Source organism: Ipomoea triloba, chromosome 13 (genome assembly GCF_003576645.1).
Source record: "Ipomoea triloba cultivar NCNSP0323 chromosome 13, ASM357664v1".
Lineage (NCBI taxonomy): Eukaryota > Viridiplantae > Streptophyta > Magnoliopsida > Solanales > Convolvulaceae > Ipomoea > Ipomoea triloba.
The window spans coordinates 25,454,041-25,471,453 of record NC_044928.1 but is presented as its reverse complement, the minus strand read 5'-3'; the positions used below and the strand labels follow the sequence as shown (position 1 = coordinate 25,471,453).

The 17,413-nt window shown below is 30.4% G+C and overlaps 1 protein-coding gene and 5 non-coding genes across 6 annotated transcripts; 1 reads left to right on the top strand and 5 right to left on the bottom strand.

The window, feature by feature from the left end:
• The first annotated feature begins 6,393 nt into the window (after positions 1-6,393).
• On the top strand, positions 6,394-9,716 carry LOC116002801 (auxin-responsive protein IAA14-like). The gene is made up of 5 exons (XM_031242969.1): positions 6,394-6,742; positions 7,871-8,094; positions 8,477-8,612; positions 8,864-8,925; positions 9,437-9,716. Exons 1-5 carry the CDS (start codon positions 6,498-6,500, stop codon positions 9,478-9,480), a joined length of 711 nt encoding a protein of 236 aa, XP_031098829.1. The 5' UTR covers positions 6,394-6,497; the 3' UTR covers positions 9,481-9,716.
• A 2,667-nt stretch (positions 9,717-12,383) lies between these two features.
• On the bottom strand, positions 12,384-12,457 carry TRNAQ-UUG. The gene has a single exon. It is a non-coding gene; the product is annotated as a tRNA-Gln (tRNA).
• Positions 12,458-12,629: 172 nt separating this feature from the next.
• TRNAR-UCG lies at positions 12,630-12,703 on the bottom strand. The gene has a single exon. It is a non-coding gene; the product is annotated as a tRNA-Arg (tRNA).
• Positions 12,704-12,945: 242 nt separating this feature from the next.
• Positions 12,946-13,019, bottom strand: TRNAR-UCG. The gene has a single exon. It is a non-coding gene; the product is annotated as a tRNA-Arg (tRNA).
• A 172-nt stretch (positions 13,020-13,191) lies between these two features.
• On the bottom strand, positions 13,192-13,265 carry TRNAR-UCG. Its single transcript has one exon. It is a non-coding gene; the product is annotated as a tRNA-Arg (tRNA).
• A 195-nt stretch (positions 13,266-13,460) lies between these two features.
• TRNAR-UCG lies at positions 13,461-13,534 on the bottom strand. Its single transcript has one exon. It is a non-coding gene; the product is annotated as a tRNA-Arg (tRNA).
• Positions 13,535-17,413: the final 3,879 nt, after the last annotated feature.

Below are 17,413 nucleotides of genomic sequence, written 5' to 3'. Positions count from 1 at the left end.
AAATCTAAAAGTTCCAAGAGGAGCTATCTAAACTAACTCATGCATATCTATCTTTGAGAGGGAATTGAAGGATATGAATATATGATATCATATCGCTACTCTCCACACCATTTTTTTGTCCAAATTACCGGATCATCAGTCGCTCTCTAGCTCCCCAGAAAAAGAAAAATTAGAAAATCCTATCTTAGATTTCCATCATTTTTTCTTAAAAAATTATTTTTTTGGGAAAATTTGTGGGCAGCAAGAGTTCATATCATGGGCTCATAATTATACCAATCATATAATTAGGGTTGGTTTGGAAGAAAGCAGAAAATAAGCTAAGGAGGAACTAAACGACAAGTTATACCATAGACCATAGTCCACCTTGTATTATGCATCTTGGTTCAAAACGATTTCATTATGCACCTAGTTAACCTATTATGAATTGAAGATCCATAACATGTAAATTATAATAGATACATAATTTATTAACCGAGTTTACATAATATGTTAACCGCAAATACATAATACGTTAATTGCAATAAGTACATAATAATTTACTAACTAAATGTAGATAATATGTTAACCACATGTACATAAACGTTTATTAAATACATGTACATAATATTTAATTGTAAAATGTACATAATTTATTAACCGAAAATACATAATAAGGTTGACCTGGTCAATGGCATAACAATTGGAATTGATCGAATAGGGTTTAGAAAAGGATGTTGACAGGGCAAGTAGTGCACAGCTAGGGTTTTGGATGCGACCTGTCTGCAAGCCACCACCATTGCATGCGGCCTCAAAATGTTTTAGATAGATAGATATGAGTGATAGATGTTGATATGGGAAAAATTCTGCATTACAACACCATATATATATACACATATATGTATATCCACCCCTACCCCATTTTTGAATATAATTGCATGTGTTTGGGTGTTTGGCAAATCAAATTATAAAAACTTTCTGTTTCAATTTCTAGTTCTTGTAGTCTTTACTATGAATTCAAACACATACACCAAGCTATGGTACGGAAATTAAATATTCCGGTTACTGTTTATCACTTAATGATTGTGCCCGTCTGGTCAAATGTGGCCGCGCCTTCCCGTGCGGTCGGTGCAGTTTACACCACTCAATGTTAGAAAATGCACCACTCAATGTTAGAAAATGCACCACAATGAAAATATACAAAAACACCTTAAAATACACCACACATCCAAAATAATGCACCATAACTCCCCTGCCCCTAATGGTGTATTTGCTAACACTGTGTGGTGTATATTTACATACCTAGTGGTGTGTTTTTTGATGATGCGTATCTAATGATGCACATTTGTGTGGTGTATTTTCTAACCATGAGTGGTGTATATTTGTATACATACATACATATATATATATATATATATATATATATATATATATATATATATATATGTATATATATGTATACATATACATACATATACATATACATACATATATATATATATATACATATACATACATATATACATATACATACATATATATACATATACATACATATATATACATATACATATATATACATATACATATATATACATATATACATATATATACATATACATACATATATATACATATATATACATATACATATACATACATATACATATACATACATATACATATACATACATATACATATACATATATATACATATACATATATATATATATATATATATATATATATATATATATATATATATATATATATATATATATATATATATANTATATATATATATATATATATATATATATATATATATATATATATATATATATATATATATATACAGAAGTCTATTCAGGTGAGGACTAATGTATTATAGAGGATTTTGAGGATCAATCCTAGCCATTGATTTCTAAAAATTAATGGTGTACATTTAGGTAATGTTTAGATTAGTTTTTTAGTTAATTAAGGGAAAAGATGATATTTTACATTAATTAGTTTTATGGAAAGCTTTTGATTAATTAATATAGAATCACTATTGAATTATAATTAAGGTTAGAAAATCAATACTGCATTCCATACGGACGAAACAAAAAACAAACCAAAGACTCGCGTAGAAAAGGTTATGAACACCAATGTGTGCCTATTTACTGAGTATTGTGTGCCTATAACGTATGATTTGTGTGCCTAACGTGAAAAATAATAGAAGTAGGTTAATGAATGTTTTAAAGATAATTATTTTTTTAAAGGTTATGAACACCGGTGTGTGCCTATGATATGTGTATATATATACACACACACACACACACACACATATATATATATATATATATATATATATATATATATATATATATATATATATATATATATATATATATATATATATATATATATATTCTATGAGATTGGTAAAAGAATATATATTTATTTATGTATGTACGGAAGTTTTGGATAACTTAGTACATGAACATTCACTTTAATTTGAAATGACATTACTTGCAACAAAGGAGCTGATCTATGGATCGTTGTCGATATCACAAGCATCACAAACAAAATGGCCAAAAATGGAGTGACCAAGTATATAAGTGGAGTTGGTCCATTGGTAAATAAAATCTAACTTTAATTTTTGGACAAAAATGATTTCCTTTCTTACAAAAGTTTTAATCAAAATCATCAGGCTATAAATATATGTTTACTTCGACACTTTGACGTACCAAATAATATAATGAATAATCTAACGTATGCCATTTTAACTTTATCAAAACTTTTGCATTTCAGAGCCGCTTGATAAACACTTAGTTACAAATTAAACGGTATAACGACTCTCACATTAAGTGCAATTGATCTTAGTTTGTTCAAAGTTCTTGAATTAATTCTCGACTCTAACCATTACTGTTAATGTTTGATTGCTTTAATCCCGTCATACAATTTTTAATCAATATTATTATGATATAAGAATTTATTCTTATAAATGAACACAAATATCTAGATGATTTTTTTAGTGAATAGTTACTGATGGATTAAATTGATCCGGGTAGTCCGACTCAAATAACTCAATAATCAAGAGAATAATAAGAAATAAAGACAAAAGTATTGAGTAGTCAAGAGTGTTGTATCAATACTTGTGTAATGTTATTACAAGAGAATGAATGATAATAGAACATGCTGCTATAATAATCATACCATGCCCATTTTGTACCGAGAAATCCTAACCAACTCCGCTAAACTTGTGGTGGGCCACGAAACTAAGTCCAGGTCCATGCAATAGGCCATGAGGCTGTTAAGTCAAGGCCCACCATTTCGGGCCACGAGCTCTCGAACTCCAAATATACATTCCGGGACAATTTACAATATATCCATTTATAATAGTACTTTTCTCACTATAAATTTATTGGCCTAAAAAAAGATTTGTGTAGACATATTAAGTCGTCAATCAATTCATGCATATCAAAAACTCAAAACCTTATGCAATGTCGGAGAAAAGGCCCTAATTATTTGGATTGGCAAAATTCATGACAGGTCGTGTGTGATGTATGCAACAATGATCATGTTTAAATAGCTTTTTTTTTTTTTTTTTTTTTTCATTTTTCAATCAAGTTCACATACATCTAAATTAACAAAATTTGCAACTAAACAAACACTTCCGATCGAATGAAAATTGAAGGTCAAAAATACTAATTTAATGTTAAACACATATACTAATTACATGTATGTTAGCGTTGGCTTAACTAATGATTTGTGCGTTAAGTAAACATAATAATTATTTGACCTTTTGAAAGGCGAAGGCCCGGAGGATCTAATGCAATATCCTACTATCGAAATGTGCCAAGAGATATTATACAAGTATCAGAGGTAAAGTTGTATTTTCATTATTAGTTATAGATTTTGGTATAATGGTAATAAGAGATTCGTCCTAAGAGCAAGCCCATTAAACATAGTTTTTGAGGATTTTTTGTCAGATTACAAGGAGAGAGAAGAGAGAACAAAACAAAAGAAAAAAAAATACAGAAAACAATTGTAAGAGAGGTTTAAAAAAAAAAAAAAACTTTTACGCGTCCTTTGGGTGTGCATCTTGTGCTGAACGCGCACAACATGCATGAGACCAAATTTTCATTTTCTCTCTCCACGTGAGTCCCACAAAAAACTCAATTTACTGCAAATTCATTGTCTTTTCTCTCTTCCACCTCACATTCTTTCCCCTCCAACTTGGCAAAAAAAATCCCTAAAAAACTACAAATGGTAATACTCTAGCAATTGATAACAAAATAAGTAGTTGATGTTGGGTAGGTGTTGGGAAGAGAACGTTAGATAGAGACACACATGAAGTACGTGTCAAAATATAGATAGTGTTTTACCATTGAAACATTTAACTTTACTAAGAATGAATGCAAATAATGTTACAGAGCTGGCAATCAGGTAATGCTATAGTACGGACTTAAAGATATCTCCTATGGTTAAGACTTATTTAGAACAACTCATGCTCTAACAAAAAAAATTAGGGTAATGCTATGTTCCAATTTTGAGTGCTCTAATCACAAATATTACTTTCACAAATCTACACAACTTTAATTCAATAATGAGTTTCTCAAAATAATATATCTAACGGGAAAGATTGTTGCTGCCACTTCCTCACCTCAATTGGAATAAGATTTTGTAACGAATTAATTATTTGTAACATAAAGCATTTTCTTCACATTATTATGTCTTCAAACACGTGGATTAGTGAACAACAATAATTACTCCGAACTATGATATCTCTAATGGAAATTAGGGGATTGAGAAATCATTAATCATCATAGCGGGAGAAGACTTGGTCACTTGGGCGGTGTAGAGCACTAAAGTGCTTTATATATGTTTTCTATTAGCAATCATATGTTGTCACGTTTATAATTTAAATCATATAATCCATCCATCTCAAATACATCTAACAAGCCTACAATTAACACATGGATGATGGATCTATAGAGAGCAAGAAATGCTGCTAAAAGTAATGTTATGTTTCCTTATAGGAATTATTTTATGTATTTATTTAATTTTTTTGAAATGCCATTAATTAAATTAATTTTGTTAATGTATTTCATTGTTATATAGACTTTTATTTATTAAAGAAATATTCAAAAGGAGAATGAAGTCCATGAAAAATGTTGGGTGTCAGAATCAAACCCTTACTACTATGTTAAAAGTTTACCAATTATTAGATTGAATATTGAATGTTTATCATCATGCCAAAAACTACAACGTGAACCATCTCTTGTGTGTGTGTGTGTGTGTCTATATATATATATATATATATATATATATATATATATATATATAACACGTGGTGACATTTAACTTCACTTTGCAACTTAAACACATAAATATGCAATTGTAACAACTAAAATATGTAAATTTGGATAAATTTTTAAAAATTAATAATGAAAAAGTTAAATTTTAAATCTAAACCGTAAATGGTAGACTGTAAGCCATAAAAAATTCATGTTAAACAAGCATTTGTACAAGCATTGTTTCAATTTAAACATTCATCCTTTCTGCCTAAATACACATGGATAATTCAAGAAGGCAATATGTGCATCTTTTTTTTAGTATCAGGAAGTTTAACACACATTGTTTTAAATAAATATGTACAATTTATTCATTCAAACTTTTACTTAATTATTTGATGCCACTGGCTTTTTTTTAAGTCTAAATTTCCATCTGTATTGTTCATCTTTATAATGAACTAATGAGATTTTTTTTTTTTTCACAGGAATAACTATTTTGACATGATCTTTCTCACACACACACGATTAAGTGAGAACCAATGCCTAAGAGAAAACTATGAACCATCCTAGCAGTCGATCTAGGAAGATCAATGTCTTTAAAAGAAGAAAAAAATATAGTCGCAGTTTAGTAATTATCACAAGCTTTGGTACACTCTGCAATACTACCAATTGCATTTCATGATATCTACAAGCGCAATCATCTTAAGTCCACTTTACATATTACCAAATGTATTTAATTTGTAATTTTACCGAAATGCACTTTTAAAATCACAGATCTTGAGTGCTCTTTTAATTTTAAAAAACTCACTTGATACTATTACAAAGGGCTCGTCCATACCTGAGCACGAATTTTTACCTGATCCATCTCGTATATATTATTTTTATAAATGTGTTTACAGTAAATAGTATAACCAGTAAGATCGAGTTGAGCATGTAAGAAATGACCACTAAGTATTTATTTTACTGTAATTGTTAAGTATATTTATTCTTTATTATTGACCACCAAAATACACGTATTTCCACGTGTAGGCATGTGATCCGTGGGAACTTGGTTGCTAAATTGAAACTATATGTATACAATAATATGGGCACATACAGGCATACATACATTTGCTATATATATTATTCCATCATATTCGCCTTTTTCTATTCTCTCTCATTTACATTGAAACCCATCATATTATTATTGAAGAAGAAAGTAAATTAAGGCGCGAAGACAAAGCTGAAAATTGTCCCCGAAAATGACGAACATGCTCGGACACGGCGGCCTGAATCTCAAAGAGACTGAACTTTGCCTGGGCCTTCCCGGCGGCGGCGGAAATGAAAATGAGTCCATGAAGACCACCGGAAAACGAGGCTTCTCTGAGACCGTTGATCTCAAACTCAACCTTCAATCCGCCGACTCTAATTGCTTGGATCTCTCGGAGACTAAGATGCAAGCTCCTCCTAAGGAGCCTAACAAGGACCCCATCAAGCCCCCGGCCAAGTAAGCCTCACCACTACAGTAATTATATTGCTATTATTTTTTGTAACGAGAGAAATTCATAGTTACTACTATTTGAAATCCCGCCTTATAATCTTAGTCGGCAAAATATCAAAATAGATAGACTAGTCCAGATTGTCTATAGTCATTGTTGCAAAAATCGCGCCTAGGCGCCGGTTATCGATTAATCGATACCTAGGCGCTAAGCAGTGGTCAGCTGCCTAAAAAATACCAAAACCAGTGATTTATGCGGCCGGCCACCTAGGCAGACTAGGCGCCCCTAGGCGGCCTAGGCATCGACTCGGTCGTGGCAGACTTGATGGTTGTCTAGGGGGGCCGACAATTAGCTATTGTTCTTCTTCTTTTCTAATGTGTTATTTCTCTCAAAATGATATCATTTTGAAAAAAAAAAAAAAAAAAAAAAACTTAAATCTTTCAAATTGGTCGCGAACCCAAAAATTGTATAAAAAATGGAAATCATATACTTTGTGAGTTGTGAATTTGTGGATTTGTGTTTTAATTCTTTAAATCTTTATAAAATTTACCATTCTATTTGTATTTTAGGCTAATATTTAATATTTTAGTGATTTAATGGTTAGTGATTTTTGGAACCTTATCACTATAGTTGACAAGCTCAAATCAATTAAGAAGGCCAACATTCCAACAATAAGCTGCTTCATTAGGAATCAAACTTGAAACCTTATAATTACTGAGTTATATTATTAATTAACTCGTAGTTAGTTCAATTAGCTTACAAATAATTTATCTTAAAACACATTATACGGTACACAAAATGTTTTGCTAATGGTATAACTCTCATCGTTTTGGCAAAAGTATAAATCTAATTTGCTGCTCCGATCCCACAAGCTATTGCTAAGAAATACAGAGATCAATATACTTTTGTTGAATATTAATTTGATCTTATAGATAACAAATCTAATTAATTAATAACTTTTTAATATAAGATCATTATATGATATGATCGTAATTTACAAAAAGCATATTAATTTATCTGAAAAATAAAAATATCTGCATCAAGAATTCACATTGTAAATATTATCGTATACTGGCCGGTTTTCACTCTCATCTCGTGTCGGTATTAATGTAAAATATAATAATATAATAATGCAGGGCACAAGTGGTGGGTTGGCCACCAGTTAGGAGTTACAGAAAGAATGTAATGGCCCATCAGAAGAGCAATAATGGTGAAGAAGGTGAGAAAATTAGTGGTAACAATTTTGTGAAGGTGAGCATGGATGGTGCACCTTACCTGCGCAAGGTGGACTTGAAGGTGTACAACACCTACAATCAACTCTCCGATGCTTTGGCCAACATGTTCAGTTCCTTCACTACTGGTAACACTCCAATTATTTTTTCGTAAATATATAAAACGATTGATTTGGTAACTATAAAATTCTTAAGTTTTATTTTCATGAAAACTGTTTATTCGTCTTCTTAGTTTGATCTAGTCAGTTATAGGCAAGTTTATCCCAATATAGTCCTACTGAAGCACAAAGAGTCACTACTGTCTTCACTTAGGCTCGAACTCACAACCTTCCATATGGAAGTGAGACTTGGTGCCCCAGGTCACAAGATCTTTAGCAAAAAAATGCTTTAATTGCAAAAGGAAAAAAAAAATAAGGAGAGTAGATCTTTGAAGAATCTGATGATGATGGAGTTAGCATAAAATAATATGTAGAAAAATATAATGTAATCCCAGTTGTGATTAAACTGCAGGGTATTATGGGGCCCAGGGAATGATAGATTTCATGAATGAGAGGAAACTGATGGATCTACTCAACAGCTCTGAATATGTGCCGACGTACGAAGATAAGGATGGAGACTGGATGCTCGTGGGGGATGTACCATGGGAGTAAGTTTACTTTATACCATCAATTTTCCCAAAAATCCCAAACTAAATCACAAATTTCTAGTTCTACCATGTCAATGTCGCGTTATATCTTATAATGAATTATTGTATCGACTATAATTATTATTGGTCTCAGTAATATCCAATATAATTTACTACACGTACATATTTATACTGGGTATAACGCGACACCAGTGTTTATCGATCGTTTAAAATATTATAATAATAATAACTAATGTATGACATAATTACAGGATGTTTGTTGATTCTTGCAAGCGCCTACGCATAATCAAAGGGTCAGAAGCTATTGGACTTGGTAAGTTATGGCTCTTTTTGTATTTACTAATTATCAGTATTGCAAAAAATGCCCAGGTGTTAGACGTCGGCCGACCACCTAGCATGTCACCATAATCGGTGATCTAGACGACCGACTAGATCGCCTAGGCTGCCTAGTCGGCTAATTCACTATTGTTTCAGTTTTTTTTTAAATGAGTTATTTCACTAAAAACGACGTCATTTTGAACAAAGTAACTCTAAATCGTTCAAAACCTAGATGTTTTATTAGGTTAATATTTAATATTTTATTATTAACTACTAAATTATTCAATAGTTTATAATTTTCAAAATTTTAAAAATTAAATAAATTAAATAAATTTTTTTAAAAAAATAAAAAATACACAATCGCTTAGGTGCCCTTCGGACACCCCAGAAGTGCCTAGCGATTTTTCAACGATGTTAATTATTGTTAATGAAACATTTATACATATATACATACATATTCTTCATTGTTGTGACCATTTGTCTTTTTTCAATTTACTTTAATGTAGCCCCAAGAGCCATGGAGAAATGCAAGAGCAAGAATAAGATATGAAGCGATTAATTAATATAATTATCGTACAAGTTTCTTTAAATTTATCAATTAAGCATAAGTTATAACGAGAGATATGGTAATTGTATGTTATTGTTTAGTTTGAATGTTTTGTGTGTATTTTCATTTTATAGTATGTAGATAGGTACGCTAAAACATGTTTTGGACAATTTGTACTGAACAAGAAGTTGGCAACAAACATAAAATCCCAATAATAATTTGCTTCGTTTTTAACTTTTTATTGTTGTTGTATATATTTTGTTATTCATTGCCTTGTTGTCATATATGTTATAACATATATGTATATGCATGTATTATATGTACATTAATCGTGGTTGAAAAAATCACCAGACGTTCCTCGGGTGCTCGGAGAACACCTAGCGCCTAGGACTCCTAGGCAGGGATTAATCGGCGTCTAGGCGCTAGTGTATTTTTTTTTTTTTTAAAGTATTTTCAATTTTTAAAGACTAATAATTATAAATTATATAATACTTTAATAATTAATACTAAAATATTAAATATTAACCTAAAAAATAGCTACAGTTTGTACAATGTAGGGTTATTTCGTATTATTTTGAGTGGAATAACTCATTAAAAACATAAGAACAATAGTTAATTGGTCGACTAGGCTGCCTAGGAGGCCTAAGCAGCCTAAGCTAGCAATGCTTAGGCGGAGTTTAGACGGTCGTCTAACCGGCCAGCCCCCTAAATCGATCTCCATTTAAGGTGATACGTTAGGTGGTTGAATTGATCGACGCCTAACGCCTAAACGGGAATTAATTAGCGTCTAGGCGGGATTTTTACAATACTGATTAATAAATAAAGAAAGTTATAAAAAATCATATTTCTTTGGAAGTGATCATGCTTCGTCAGGCTCCAGAGGTGGCGGCAAGTTTGCCGCCGCCAAACCTCCATATATATATATAGAGAGAGAGAGACAGTATCACCTCCAGCACAGACAACCTCTGACAATCGCCCACCAAAAACCATGGTAACGAACTACATTAATCCCCATAAAACCGCACCTTGAGGGAGAGTTTCGATCTCTGTCTACTCTCTCTCTCTCTAAAACCGCGGTTTTATTCATTTAACTATTATTACTCAAATTATTTTTGGGAATATGAAAGTCTGTCGTCAGGGAACAAGGGCATGTGCATGTTCACGGGGTATCTACTTGGCCAGCTTATTCTTTCTATTTTCCTACTTATTCTGAAAGAAAAAAAAAATGGGTTGCTGTTACTATTTTGCTACTTTTTCAGAATTATAGATGACCATGATTTGGTTCGAATCGATCAATATGTTAGAACTGAACTAACTATTGTAACAATCAAATTAAAATTAGAATTGTATGCATGAACAGTTTTGGTGACGATTTAAAATTGGGAATCAGAATTGAAACTGTCAGTTATGGTCCCAAACTGGAAAAAAAAAATGAAATTCAAGTGCAGAAGAGCCGTTTTCAAGTAATGTTTGATCAATTACGTATTTATACATGTATTCGTATTAATCAATTTTTGATGAATTATTCTGAGGTTTGCAAGATAGAAAAGTTTGGTTTTTAAGAAAAAAAATAAATTCAAATCAATAGTTCAAACCAAAATCAGAACCTTCCTAAAAAATTCTGGTTCGGTCTATTTTATCATTTACTGAAACCATGAACCAACAGTTTAGATTGAACTGAAATCGAACTGCAATCATATCTATTTTGAATAAAGAAAAAATTTTTTATTGTGAGAAAAATTTGGAATCACGACTTGGGAGTGTACATTGCACGAATAAAATATAATTTTAAATATAAAAATTATATTTACCTACTTATCACTTATTTGGAGATATATAATACTTTCTTTGACTCATTTTGCTTATCATGTTTACTATTTATTAATTAAATTAATTTTTTTGTGTGTTTAATAGTACTTTTATTTAATTTCTAAATATATAAATTTTATATACTAATACTAAACTTAATATTATGAAAAGTTGAATTAAAAATAATTTCAATCAAGTCTCATTAACTGAACTAGACAAACAAAATGTGGCGGAAGGACTCAAGGAGTATAATTAAAATCTTTTATCAAATTTTAATTGAATTACATATTCATTATTATATATCATATGCTCGCCATATAAAAAGATAGCACTTTGATACACATAATCATCTAAACATATGGATTTTATAATTACAAGCAAAGTTAAAATGAAATGTGTTGATATATAATTTCGAGTAATTATCAGGTCAAACATAATGAATCTAATTTAATAGTTAATTCGACTATAATATTTGAAAGTTTGAATATACGATTTTTAACTTTAATATATTATATTCAATTTTCCACTTTTACAATTATCTAGTATCCAGTTGCTAACACCATAGCCTTGATCTAAAAATTGCAAAATAGTACAAGACGGAGTTTATTCAATGTATACATACATTCGGATAATGAACGAGATTGGGTAATTAACACTTTTATGATGTGGTATTATATTGTGAGTTTCAAAATATTGTCATACCTTGAAAAAGAAAATTAAGATTGAACCCAAATATTTTAAAATTTCAAATAAAAAATTTAAAAAAAAAATTATCTCAACTAAAATTTTAAATTAAAATAGTGAAATTTTACATTATTAATTTACATGTATTATGCTCAATATACGTACACTTCTTAAACAATTTCATCAAGATTTTTCTAATTAAGAAAAAAAATTCTTTCAAATTTATTTATGAGATTGATGTGTTCATCATCCCTCTTTCAACAATTTGACTAATATGACTAATTTATGTAGAGGTTAATTGATTTGCAGTACCTACTGGAAGAAAAGTTTGCAGCTAAAGGTCTTGATGATCCTTCATTCATAAACATTTAATCATCATACATTATACATATTCATTTTTACTTGTTGACCAATGACCACAGTGGGAGTCGAACCCACAACCTTCTGATCCAAAGTTAGACCCGCTAATTCACTACGCTATGTGGCCAAATTCAATCTTGCATATTTCTCGATGTAAAAATTGAACTTTTAGTACTAGCTAATTTTGTTCCTATATATATTATGGTTGTCATCATTTTTAGTTATAAGTTGTTAACAAAATAGCGTTGTCTTGACGGTCCTTCATTCATGAACATTATACATACTCATTTTTAATTTGTTGACCACAGTGGGAGTCGAACCCACGACCTTCTAATTCGAAGTCACACGTGCTAATCCACTACGCTATGCAGCCAGATTCAATCTTGCATATTTCTCGATGTAAAAATTGAACTTTTAGTACTAGCTAATTTTGTTCCTATATATATATTATGATTGTCACCATTTTTAGTTATAAGTTGTTAACAAAATAGCGGTGTCCTGATGGTCCTTCATTCATGAACATTTAATTTAATCATACATTAGACATATTCATGTTTATTTGTTGACTCCCACTTTTAATTTAATCATACATTAGACATATTCATGTTTATTTGTTGACCACAGTGGGAGTCGAACCCACGACCTTCTGATCCGAAGTCAGACGCGCTAATCCAATGCGCTATGCGGCCAGATTGAATCTTGCATATTTCTCAATGTAAAAATTGAACTTTTAGTACTAGCTAATTTTGTTCCTATATATATATATTATTATAGTTGTCACAATTTTTAGTTATAAACTATTGTTAACAAAATAGCATTGTCTTGATGGTCCTTCAATCATACATATTCATTATTATTTGTTGACCACAGTGGGAGTTGAACCCACGACCTTCTGATCCGAAATCAAATGCGCTAATCCACTGCGCTATGCAGCCAGATTGAATCTTGCATATTTCTCGATGTAAAAATTGAACTTTTAGTACTAGCTAATTTTGTTCCTATATATATATATTATGGTTGTCACAATTTTTAGTTATAAACTATTGTTAACAAAATAGCATTATATTGTCTTGATGGTCCTTCATTCATGAACATTTAATCATACATTATACATATTCATTATTATTTGTTGCCCATAGTGGGAGTTAAACCCACGACCTTCTGATCCGAAGTCAAACGCGCTAATCCACTGCGCTATGCGACCATATTCAATCTTGCATACTTCTCAATGTAAAAATTGAACTTTTAGTACTAGCTAATTTTGTTCCTATATATTATGGTTGTCACCATTTTTAGTTATCAAGTTGTTAACAAAATAGCGTTTTTGCTCTTTCTGTTAATATATCCGTCAAAATTTTTAATCAAATCAAACAGTGAAGTTTGAAGCTGCGATTGGATAGACTTTGAAATTTTAGATCAGAGAAATGAAATTAACCAATTAGAGAAGACAGATTATGAAGACTTTGGTTGCTTTAATTGTCTTTTCTTGCTACTCAGAAATAATTTTCCCGTTTACTATAGTGCATGCACAATGATTTATGAGAAAATCCATTTATAATTGACTCGTTCAAATTTTGTCTAACTAATTTAGCTGGGGTTACTCCATAAATTTTTTATTTTCCTTTTTGTGTTGGTAAAAGCATATATTAAAGTTAGAAGCTCATGGATTGATGGATAAATTACTTAAGGTATTATAGTGAGTTTTTGCTATTTTTAGTGCGTCGCGCACACACACATATATCAAAGAGTGGCACTTGACACTCTCCTCCTCTTTATCTTTACTCTTCTTTTTCTTTATTTGTTGCGATAAGTATAAATATTCAAAATTTTGAATTTGCGACCAAATTTTTTTTAACCACCTAAAAAAGTTATCAAAAATTCTAACTACTATATAATGGATGAAAATTTTACTTTCTACTATAATAAAGAATTTTCTAACTTGTCAAAGATTACCAGAAATAATGATCTTGTGCTGGTTAAAGGTGATTGAAAATAACATGACCACCTCTAACGAACTGGTAATTAAAAATTCCAACTACTTTTTTTAGGGGTAAAAGTAACTATTTTTTGTCTTCCCCAGTAAATGAATTTATAATACAATTTTTATTTGATGAAAAAAAAAAAAACAATGATGTTTACGAGTTAAATAAAGGAGAGTTATACAATAACATTTTTTTTTATAGTGAGCTCCATCTACTATTTGCATAGTATAGTAGAATCTGTTTCGTCATTTAAAATCAAAACCATAGTCCTCATGTATCTGATAAAATCTAGCTAGGGTTAGAATTTATTGTACTTAGCTTGTTCTTTGTTATTGTTTAGAATTCCCTCCTAAGTTTTGTTAGACGACTGTTTGGAAGGTTGAGTCTAACATCCTGTTATCAAAACGTTATGGTGTTGACTGCTACACAAATATAAAGAAATAAAGTTGTGTCTTCGCTACTAGTTGTAATTTTGACGTATAATGGTAAATGTTTGATCATAACAACTACATACATCAGAGCATATCTAAATTGTCACTCAGTTGATTATTTCATGACTTTGTAATTTGATTTAGTCGGAAATATTATTTAGTTAATCTAACTACAAGTTAATAATAAGAATAATTAAACAAAAATATAATATAATAATGGCAAAAACTTGTGTGAGACCGTCCCACCGTGAGACATGTCGAGTCGGGTCAAAGTCAAAATGTGATACTTATACACACAAATGTCATACTTATATGCTCAAATGTAATACTAATCAAGAATAAAATTTTTGTTACTTAAGTATAGTAAATGTAATACTTTTAAAGGAAAATGTAATACTTTTACATTTTTCCTCAAAAGTATTATATTTTTCTTTATAAGTAAGGGGAACATTACTTATTATGAAAAATGTAATACTTTTGATGGAAAAACATAATACTTTTACATCAAAATACAAAATTATTACTATACATTTTTTTTCAAAAGTATTACATTTTTGACAAAAATTTTATTCCTGATTAGTATTGCATTTGAACATATAAGTATGACATTTGCGTATATAAGTATGGCATTTGCATGTTGATTCAACCCAACTCGACCCACTCAACATTCTAAACCATATAAGAATAGTAGGTTTTTCATCATTTGATATCGTAAACTATAATGTTAAAACTTGTGAACAACATGCAGCAACAAATAATTGAAAACACAAACCTCATTCCTCTTCATCTTTGCCAAAATTATCTTAAATACTCCCAATGAACACAGAGGATTCAAACATAATTGGGCCTAGATTCCATGGAAAAGCTCCAGATCAACCCACAATGGCGGTCCGGTCCGTGCCACATTTGGGATTTTTTTCCAGTCAATTTGATAAAATTTTATTTGAATAATATTTTTTAGTACATCGTAATATTAATTAATTAATTAATTAAATTAGTCAAAATCTTATGGTCTAGTAGTACCAAGCTATATGATTTGTTGAAAATGAGCCTCAATAGTTACATATACTGTATTGTAACAGAGTCAATAGTACTCAAAAACATTAATTAATTAATTAAATTAAATTAAACTTAATGTTTCACTCAATGTATTCCGCCTCCATAGTGTTCGATGTCCAAATTTTCTGAGGACATTCTTTGATATCAATGTTACTATCTATTTTTAATTGGTGGTCAATATATTTTCAAATACTCAAAGTGGTTAAAACTTTGTTGAGAATCCAAATTCCACTAGCAAATCTGAAGTTAAAGTAGTCAAAAATATTTTTTTTCCCACAATGAGTGTTGTGGAATCATGTTGTTACTCTACCTTTATTAAAAAAAAATATAAAAGTGGGCACCTCAGGACATTAGTCTAGTAGATGAAAAAATCTCACTTAAAACATGTTTTTAATGGCAGGGAAAGTTCGATTGTACTCAACATTGAGGGTTTGAATTTTTTGTTGGATTTCTTGTGCGCATAAATGTGCACTCTATAGTCTATATATATACAATAAATTGGGTACAATTGTCAAAAGAGTACAGAGAGTGACACCATAACACATTAGTAATTGTAACATTTTGGATTAATTGATTTATTACAATATGCTTTTTCACTTTAAGATCAAAAGTAACAAAATAACAATAAAGATAACACTTAAAACACAGAAAACAATAACTAAAAAGAATGCAAACAGTATACATATACAAAACAGGGAAATGGGTCTTGAAAGGGATCCTAATTGGGGTCTCATCTTCAGCAAATCATTAAAAAAAAAAAAAATTCTTTTTATTTTTTTGTGTGAAAAAATATATATATAACCTCAAAGAGTTAGAGGGAATGCTGAGGAAAACTATTCCATTAACATATGATTTTTGTGTAATGGAATTGTTCAAAAGTTTAATTTGTGGTTGGGGGAGATATAGGGGGATGGAATTGAAGTATCCTAGCTACATCACACTACTTATGTGATTAAAATTCTGTTAGGTTTAACCAGTTGGTTTCACATCACACAATTAACATGGTACAATACATATATAAATATTTTTTTAAGGTAAAAGTTAAATGTATTAAAAAATAAAAATCAAAGCAGAAATACATGAGGGAGGGAATGATATATTATGCCCCGGACCAAACTGAGAGCTCATAAGATCCAATTTTGCTCCTCCCTCCTCCTGCATGGTAGCATGGTTGTCTTGCAAAAAGAATAATTTTTAAAAATAATTTTATATAATGAATTTTAAGCAAAATAAAAATTAAATTAAAATTTAAAGTAATAGTAATAATATTGTTAGTAAATTTATGCAGAATAAAATTAAAATTAATATTATTAAAATTTACACTTAAGATCTACATAAGCACAAGAAGTCCACATGTTCATCAAATAAGTAATAACTTGGTTAACAGGTTAATTGCATCGCACCGCCCGTGCATAAAGCATAAGCGCATCCTACCTTCTGCACGGGCACCCAGTGTCCATGCCTTACCAATGCCTTCGGACGAGCAATGGCACGCCCGTGCGCCGAAACCCCAGGATTCCACTACAAATAGATCTTTTCCCCCTTTTGCCTAGAGAGAGGCGAGAGTTGCCGAAGGAAGACTATATAGTAGGGAATTCCACATTAGGTTAT